General features: G+C 54.4%; 1 protein-coding gene across 1 annotated transcript; it reads right to left on the bottom strand.

Annotated features, from left to right (window-relative positions):
- Positions 1-3,373: 3,373 nt before the first annotated feature.
- SUPT20HL1 (SUPT20H like 1) lies at positions 3,374-6,118 on the bottom strand. The gene has a single exon (XM_029929629.1). The coding sequence runs from the start codon at positions 6,116-6,118 to the stop codon at positions 3,374-3,376; it is 2,745 nt and encodes a 914-aa protein (XP_029785489.1).
- Between the last annotated feature and the right edge of the window lie 3,472 nt (positions 6,119-9,590).

Below are 9,590 nucleotides of genomic sequence, written 5' to 3'. Positions count from 1 at the left end.
TAACCGCACCTGGATTTTTGGGATGACCATCTCCTGGGCCATCTTCTCCGATCCCTGTCTGACCATTAAGGGGCCACCTACCATCACACAACCGTGGCACCGAGCTGGGCCCTGAACTCATGAAGACACAGCCTGCATGCACTAATTTCAACAAAGACGATGAACTTGACCTGGGGTAGGGAAGAGCATCCAAGCTCTCAAGATACTAAAATCAGTGGAAAATTGACTCACAAGAAGTAGCCAGGGAATATGCTCAAAAAGGACCTTGCGTGAAGTTCCAGCCTTTGGGAAGGATCGTTACAAGGAAATAAAGGCCACCAAATGGTGATCTGACACAAACCTGAATTTATTTGTTTGCCCAAGAGGGGAACATCACATTCCTCAAGCACAAGTTCAGTTGGTGTCTCCCTGCAATACAGTTCAATCTTGAACAACATGGGTTTGAACTTCATGGGCCCACTTACATGCAGATTTTACTTGACATATGCCGCACAGTATTTCTGCTTCCTAATAACTGTCTTAACATTTTACTTTGTCTACTTACTTTCTTGTAAGAATACAGTATATAACGTATAGAACATACAAAATATATTACTCAACCGTTTAAGTCAACAGTAGGCTACTAGGAATTAAGTCTCGGGTTAGGCAAAAGCTATACACAGATTTTTGACTACGTGGGGAATCGGAGCTGCTAACCCCACGCTGTCCAAGGGACACCAGTACTAGAAGGGCCAGAGAGAGGGCAAAAGGGAACAAGCACATGGAAATCAGGTGAGATTCGGAACACAGGTGTCTAGTTGGTTCCCAAGGCCTAGCAGACACTCTTCTGAGCAAGTTCACCTCTTCAAAGCGCAGCCACCACACTCAAAGGTGTCCCCGATGGGTTACACGAAGCTCTCGTGGGCTCCCTGTTGCTCACGTGGCACACGCCTGATTGTCTGCTTGAAGGTGGCCACGATCCCCCCTCGCCGGGATCCACCGCACATGAGTACAGCCGGGCTGCACAAGCAGGGGTCACCCACCAGCTACCTCCCTCTTCACTCATCTGTTTTGGAACTGCCAGACCACATTTCCCTTCTGTGTCAGGACAAGAGGCAGGGACACATGCGTGTGTACAGAGAAAACAAAGTTTATGTAGACAGGCTGCCCTTTGAAAATGCTAACCGAACAAACCAGAAGAAGCTCTCAAACACCAATGATCCTAGCAACACTGTTCACAATGGCCAAAGGGTGCAAGCAACCTTCGTGTCCGTCACTGGTTAAAGGATGAACTAAATGCAGTCTGTGTGGACGAGGGAACATTCTTCAGTCACAAAAGAAGGGACGAAGCCCAATCCATGTTACACCACAGATGAACCTTGAACACTAGGCCACATGCAAGAGGCCAGACAAAAAAGGTCACATGCCATTGGACTCCATCACTGGCGAACACCTAGAAGAGGGAAGTCCACAGGCCAGAAAGCAGATTGGTGTTTCCAGGGCTAGAGGAGGGGAGGATGAGACCCCAGTGCTTACGGGCTACAGAGATTTCTTCCGGGTGATGAAAACGTCTTGAAATACAAGAGGTGGCTGCACAGTAATGGAAAGGCATTAAAGGCCACTCGGCTGCAACTTTAAAATGGTTCCTCGTCACTTATGTGACTTACACCTCAATAAAAAGAAAGGCAAACGATGGGGTGCCTGGGTGGCTCAGTCGGTTAAGCCTCCGACTTCGGCTCAGGTAAGATCCCACATTCGTGGGTTCGAGCCCCACGTCGGGCTCTATGCTGACCGCTAGCTCAGAGCCTGGAGCCTGCTTTGGATTCTGTGTCTCCTTCGCTCTCTGCCTCTCCCCCTCTCATGCTGTCTCTCTCTGTATCAAAAATAAATAAAACATTAAAAAAAGTTTAAAAAAAAACAATGCCAGTGATTGTACCTGGAGGAGAAGGGCTGAGCTCAACCTGGGGATCATCACCAGCACGGGTGCCCCTGAGCCACTCTGCACTTGGGGAGGGCTCTCACATCCTACAGATGAGCGTGACAAGCATCATCTTTTGGTAGTTTTCACAAATTCTTTCAAAACAAACTGATAAAGATTGCAATCAATATGCTGCACATGAACCTTTTCAACACACACCAAACTACATTCTTCTAAAAGGTGTTTTTCCTATTTAATAGGTCATTTCAGGGGCGCCTCGGTGGCTCAGTTGGTTAAGCACCCGACTGTGGCTCAGGCTGTCATCTCACGGTTCATGAGTTCAAGCCCCGCATCAGGCTCTGTGCTGACAACTCAGAGCCCGGAGCCTGCTTCCGATCTGTGTCTCCTTCTCTGTCTGACCTACCCCCACTCACGCAGGTGCTCTTGCTCTCTCTCTCTCTCTCTCAAAAATAAACAAACACTAATAGGTCACTTCAGTACTGATTATGTGCAGCGAAACAATTAAAAAAATTTTTTAATGTGTATTCATTTTGAGAGAGAGACGAACAGACAGACAGACAGACATAGAATCTGAAGCAGGTTCCAGGTTCTGAGCTGTCAGCACAGAGGCCGACATGGGGCTCTAATTCATGAAGTGCGAGATCATGACCTGAGCTGAAGTCGGACCCTTAACCGACTGAGTCACCCAAGCGCCCCATAAGAAGCTATGACCTTCCCGTCCACGCTACAACCTGGGTGAGCCTTGCCAACGACGTTACACTAAGTGAAGCAAGCCAGTCATAAGAGGAGCCCTCCTGTCCCACGACGGCACTTTATCTGCCGTCTCTACAACCATCACCCTCTCGGACACACAAAATGATATGGTGCGTGCTTGGGCTGGGGCAGAGGGAAATGGGGGGCTGGTGCTCAATGGGGACAAGAGTGTCGCTTCTGTAGGGTGAAAACAATCCTAGAGCCCCGCTGCGCAGCAGTGTGCATCTACTGAGCAGTACTGACCCGGACACTTACAAATGGCTAAGGCCCTAACAGTTACATGAGGATTTGAACGCTAAGATTTTCAACTCTAAAGAGGTTTAAGACGATCATATGAAAGAATACTCATTTTAACTCTTCTGCTGGTGTAGTTTTGTTGTTTTCAAGAAATCCTTGGCTTTTGGAGTTTAGACTGAACCTAGTTTGGAGCTGGATATTCTTTAGAACACGAACATACAGAGAACTCTGTGTACAAGTACAGCAGCAAATCGATCACTAGAAGCAAAACGATCCCAGTTTCTTAAATCACTGCCTTGCTTCTATGTAAAACTCAGGAGGTTGTGCTTCTGTTTAGAGTTCGTCCATCTAAAGGTAAGATGCTGACACGTTCAAAAAACAAACAAACCCCAAATGAAGTAAACCTCGGCGTTCAGTTGGGCCAATGCTCTTGCGTTTTTACAAAGAGAGAAAAGAAGGCCAGACTCAGGAGCTGGGAGGGGTAGGCAGGCCTCTGTTCGTTTTTCCTTTGGACTGGCTCGTGGCCTGCCAGCCCCAAGATGGCTGAGTTACCTGGGCAGCCGCTGTTGTCACCGCCACCGGGGGCTGCAAGATGCCATGCGGCTGCACCTGCTGCAGTGGACATGGCTGCGACGCAGGGGGCGGCTGCAGTGTGTCGCGAGGGCTGCTCAGCCCGCCTCTCGGGCTGGCTCCCTGGGGCTGCAGCAAAGTCCCCTGTCCGAGGAGGTTGAGGACAATGGCTTGCTGAGCAGGCGAGGCCGTCTCTGGAAGGGCTGAGCCTCGAGTGCCGGAACCCCCTGGTGCTGGCTGCTTAGGCTCGGAAGCGGAGGCTTGCTGAAGTTGTGCTCCTGGGATCAACTGATAGAGCCACTGCCCTGGCTGCTGCTGGGTGTTCAAAGAGGGCGAGCCTTGCAGAACCTCCATCAGAGTCACTGGCTTGAGGCCCGAAGCATCTTTTAAAAACAGCTGAACGCACACTGGAGAAGCAGCCTGCGGGGCAGCGGACACCACATTCGGGGGCCCAGCTCCTGAAGGCAGGCTGCCGGCCTCCGTTCCTGCCTTCGCTGTGGCCCCAGCGGCAGAGCCCTGCCCGGGGCTGCAAGCCCTCACCAAAGCCTGGACTCCACAAACAGGGCCCACCACTTTGAGGATGTTGGGGCTGGGAGAGCGGGCCGTGACCTGGGGGGCCTGGCTTCTTGGGGATGAGCTGGTAGCGGATAGGATGGCCGCAGGAAGCGTGCTAGCTCGAGTCACCTGGTTCTCAGAGGGCTTCTGGGAGCTGGCCATGACCGGGGTGGCCAGGGCGCCTTGTGATGAGCTGCTGCTGGACGAGGTGGCTGCAGGATATGCTTTAACTTGAATCAATTCCACAGAGGGTTTCTGCAAGTTGGCCGTGAGCAGGGGGGCCAGGGTTCCCTGTGATGAGCTGGTGCTGGATACAGCAGCCGTAGGACGCTTGCTAACTTGATTTGCTTTCACAGGGGATTCCTGGGAGCTGGCTGTGAATGGGGGATCCATGGTTCTCTGTGATGAGCTGCTGGTAGACAGTGTGGCCGCAGGAAGCGTGCTAACTCGAGTCACACTCACCGAGGACTGCAGGCAGTTGGCCATGACCGGGGTGGTCGGGGTTATCTGCGGTGAGCTGGCGCTGGACCAGGCAGCTGCAGGAAACGTGCCCACTAGATTCGCGCCCACAGAGGAATTCTGGAAAAGCCTCGGAGGCTTAGGAGCAGGAGATAGAGATTTAAAGAAGCCGTTTGCCTCCACCTGGGCGAAACTGTTCCCTGACCTCGTCCCTCCTGAGCTCCCGGAAAGTCTGAAGCGTAGAGGTGGACGGCTGACTCCCTTTCCCAGGACTGAAGACCAAACCGATGCCATCTCAGGCCGTGCCGGCTCTTTTCCGGGAGGCAGCTGGCTGGGGCTGGCTGAGCCACTGGAGCTGTGGGACACGGTGACGGGACATTTGGCCTCCTGCTGGGCCAAGACCTCTGATTGAATGACTTCCGTCCCAGCATCCGTCTTTGAGCCAGGCAGGACACCGTCTGGACGCTCATCCGTGGAGGCGTGTGGAGGAGACCCCTGTCCCTCACATCTGGCTTCTTTGGAGGCCCTTCTGTTTCCGGACAAAGGTGAGTGCTTCGGTGGCTGCATGGCGGTCAGCTGCGTTGTCTGAGACTCACCGCCAGCTTCATGCCCATGTACTGAATCACCTTCTAGCTTGTGGGCTGGCCAGGCTGTTGGTGGCAAGCTATAGTATTGGACGGACTTCCCTCTGGCATATTTCTGCACGTCTACTACAGAAGGTACGGCCAAGTCACAGGGCCTCTGTTTCCACATATCTACACAGTTCCCCGCTTTCGAGATTTTGAGGTCATACTGCGGACCTGCTTGACTTTCTCTGCTTTTCTTGCAAAAATCCCACAGTCTCAGCTCAGGAGGAGGTGGACGATGGGACAGCTCCTGCTGCTGGTTCAGGGAGGATGCAGAATACCTCTGGAAGCTCCTTTTCATTGGGCGAGTGTTCATCTTTTGCTTGTTATAGAGCAGCCGGTTTGCAGTGCAGGCTACTGATACAGAAGGATCAAGACACAGTGGTTCGGCTGTAGCTAAGATCAGCTGGCTCTCAAGCAAAAGTTTGTCTTCCTGGGTCCAGGTCTGGTCATCGCTGGTCATGGACTGCACGTCACAGGCTAACGTCTGCATCGTTGGGCGCAGGAGAATATGTCTGCTCTGGTAGCCTGGAGGCTCCCGACTGCACTGCCTGTAGTCCCGCACTTGGGCTATGACACAGCCAGAGTGAAAAAAGTTAACCTGACACTTTTCAAGGACGTCCACCAGGGCAGGAGGCAGTTCTTCAGCGTCCAAGTACTGAAGCAACTCCCCTTCTTCATAAGGCAATCGAACTGTCTCCGAATAGGATCCCTTTCCGCCCTCAAGCATCACCGAATATCCCTCCTTTCTGGGGTATAGGGTGACCACTAAGCACGGCAAGGACTCTTTCCTGACGAGCTTCTCCAACAAGTTCACGCTGCTTCTTAATTCCTCCGCAGCCTCGGGCTCTTTCCCGCATTCTTCCACATAGAGGTCATACAGTTTCTCAAACAGAGACGCTTTCCCACTCGGGGAGCCTTTCCTTTTAGGAGGCCTCTGCTGGGCACTTGCAATGACATAGTCCGCACGGTCCAAAGCTCGTTCCAAATCCTCCTGCATCGCGGCACGAATGGGCCCTGAGGAGAAGGGCAAGCGCAAGCGCCTTGAGGAGCGGGGCGAAGGTCCCGTCTTTCACGTCGAGGTAGCCTCTGCAGACGCCGCCACTGCATAGGACAGCCACCAGCCTAACTTCCAAATGGACGGCCAGAAACGCGCCCCAGGAAAGCACCGCACGACATACCTGCGATTTGGGTATCCAAACCCAACGACATGTGTGGGAGCCGCCAGCGCGCCGGGTCTGGAACCGCCCCGGGGCTGGGCCGGAAGTGGATGTGAGCCCCCCCCCTCGCGCCCTCTCCCCCCGCCCCCCAGCTCCCCCCTCCCGCCTGGAGCCTCCGCTCCTGCGCATGCGCGCTCCCTGCAGGCCTCAGGCCGCAGGCGTCAGGCCTCAGCCTATTGTCTACTCAAACGCACCTCCGGGCCGCCACGAGACGAGGCCCACTGCCCGCCGTTGCGCTGCTGCGCAGCCAGGCCTTTCTTTTCCCCGTCACGCCAAAAGCATGCCCCCAAAGCAGTAGCAATGACCCGAAAAACGCCCCCTTCTTGCCACGGCTCTAGGCCACGCCAGTTGGACGGGAATGCCGCGTCGGGGAAGCCGCGGAGGCCCTGCGTTTCCTTTCTTGGCCACTGCTTCACCCCGAACTGTCCACTCTTGCCGAGTCCCTCGTCGTGACCCGCAGGGCTGCTCCTGGCGCCCGTCGCCGCCGTGGCGCACTCCCACCCCCGGGGTCCGCGTTCCTAGCTCCTGCCTACCTGCGGGCTCGCCGGATCTGGTGCGGGCGTCAGAATTCTTCCTTCCCTGAATCTGCCACTGATCTCCTGCCTGACGCGTGTCACATAGACGTGCACACGGCATGCCGCCCTGATGCTTCTTCAGTCTTTACCTTGTGACTTCCCCGTGTATCACAGAAAGGGCATTTTACCAGCGATGTGGTAGGCAAGCCTGTTGTCAGTGAATTGCAGTTCGGGATTAAACTATTTGTTTCGAAAGGTGCTTTGCATATGATGGAGCCCGGGACTGTTGTCCCAGGGGAGGGCAGCGGTCCTCCGTGATCACCCTGCCTGTAAGACCACAGCCAAGGTCCCAAGGATGGCTTTTGGGGTAGTGTTTGGGTTATAGGGCATTGATGGGCCCTTGTTTCCCACTAACGTTGTTGCCTTGAGGTGTGCCGGCGTTTGGGGACAGATTTTTAAAAGAATCTCGAGACGTTTATGTGAGACCTGGCGATAATAGGGTGTTCATAGAAAAGCCTCATGAGGGACAAAGAGACCAGCCAGATTGGTGCAAGTTCCAAATTTCACACAACTATAAAGTCAAAATCAACGTGGATTTTAACCAATGGCAATTATGACAATCACATGCATAGTAGATACATTGTATGGAAAGAGGATTAAAACCTTTTGCACTCAGAGTTGCTGAAAGATGACCCTCTTTCAGGGATGGACAAGAATACTTGTCTACTTGTGTATCAACCAAATGTCTTTGGGCAAATGGACACTTGAGGAGCGCCTCAAGGGGTTTGAAAACAAGGTTCGTTTCTTCACTCTTTTACACATCCTCCCGGTGCTCTTTTTCCCACCCCTACTTGCCCGAATTTAGGCTAAATACCAGACTGGATGGCTAAAGCACATTTCTCTCTCTCTTTTTTTTTAATGTTTATTTATTTTGAGTGAAAGAGACAGAGAGGCAGAGAGAGAAAGAGAATCCCAAGCAGGCTCTGCTGTGACAGCACAGAGTCTGACGCACACCTCGACTCACAAATCTGTGAGATCATGACCTGAGGAGAAATCAAGAGTCAGACACTTAACTGACTGAGCCACCCAGGGCCCCTAAACCATATTTTTCTATCTGTGATCCAAACAGCCTTTGAAAAAATAAAGAAGTTCGAGACTTGCGTGGCCCCTCCTGGACAGCAGACTGGACTCCGAGCTTTGCAGCATGGCATAGGAGGGCCGCCGGGACTGGGGCCAGGCACATGAGGGGCCATGGCATCAGCTGGAGGGAGACACCTGGCCTCCGGGTTGTGCCAGCCCCATGGGGCAGTGACCTGGATGCCTCCCTTGCCTCACCTTGTGCCGGCCCTGCAGTTAGGGCCCTGGCCTCCTTCCCAGCCCAGCTCTCTTGCCCCTCTTTCCCCCACGTCTTCGCTCTGAGCAGAGTCACCATGCTGCAGACAGGCTATCCCTTTCAGGGCCCCCGGTCCCTGCAAAAGCCTGCTTCTTCTGCTGAGAGACCCTCCCTGCTTCGTCACCTGCCCAGCCTCACCTTTACCTCCAATATGCCGCCCTGACCTCCATGAAGCATGTGTCCTGCTCTCTGGGTTCCTGCTGGAGGAGCACGCGCACTGGGAAGGAACTGCATGTGTGCCCCGGCTGTCCACACCTGCCTCTGGACTCTCGGAGGGCAGAGACCATGTCTTTTCCATCTTTGTTTCGCCACCAGCTTGGCCGTTGCTTGGCACGAGGTTGGCACTGAGGCATGAAGGAATGATGGGCTCCACGTCCTACTTCCCTCAAGACTCATCAGAGTCTTGGCAAGGAAATCTTTCTCCCCCTTCCAGAGATGAGAGCGGTACCCACAGCCAGGTGGGGGCTCTGGCGCTAGACCGTGCCGGGATTTGGGAACCTCGGTGCTATCGACACGGGTGGTGTGGGGGCTGCCTGTGCCCGGCAGGACGGTCAGCAGCACCCCTGGCACCCCCCGCTGCATGCCAGTAGCAGTCACCCTCAGTTGTGATGACCAAAAATGGCTCCAGAGATTGCCCACCATCCCGCGCGCTGGGGGCGGGTGTCCAAAATCCTGCCTGCTCTGTAAACCATGGGCGTGATCCGAACACCCAGCTGGTTGGTCGACGTCCTGGGGTGCGGACCACTGGGTACAGAGACCTAGCTGCGCCCCTGCTCTGCACCTGCCATGGGCGGAGCAGGTCTGCGGCTTTTGCCTTGGCCGTGTCTGGGGTCAGGTCTCCCCAGAAGTGTCCCCTGAGAAGAGGATCTGAGTGCAAGTGGGTTCTCTGCGAGCTCATCCCCAGAATCACCCGTATGAGAAAGGGGATGCCCTAGGGAGGAAGACAGCACCAGCACGTCCGTGAGCAGGAGCCCGCTGAGGACAGCTGGCCCCTGCAGGCAGCTCTGGGGGACAGTACCAAACAAGCATCAAGTTCTTCTACCTGAGAGGCCAGGAAGTTGGGGTGTTTGTCCCTCCACCTCTGTCTCTCATTGGCCGAGGACAGCCCTGGGTCATTCCCTGTCACTCCGCATTGCCACTTAGGAGAGCCACCCAAGCTGCCGTGGCCAGACGATACCCTCGTACCGAGAGTCACAAGCACTGGCAGTAGACTCTGTGTGCAGAGAAGGTTGAGCAGCGCCGGGGGGGGGGGGGTCCGGGCAGCCCACGGGCAGCAGGTGCTCCACCTGCGAGGAAAGCTCAGTGGGAGAAGTGGGTCATCCCTTGTCGGTGCTGCAGGGACAT

Source organism: Suricata suricatta, chromosome X (genome assembly GCF_006229205.1).
Source record: "Suricata suricatta isolate VVHF042 chromosome X, meerkat_22Aug2017_6uvM2_HiC, whole genome shotgun sequence".
NCBI lineage: Eukaryota > Metazoa > Chordata > Mammalia > Carnivora > Herpestidae > Suricata > Suricata suricatta.
The sequence above is the reverse complement of the archived record's forward strand: the minus strand, read 5'-3'. Positions and strand labels throughout refer to the sequence as shown.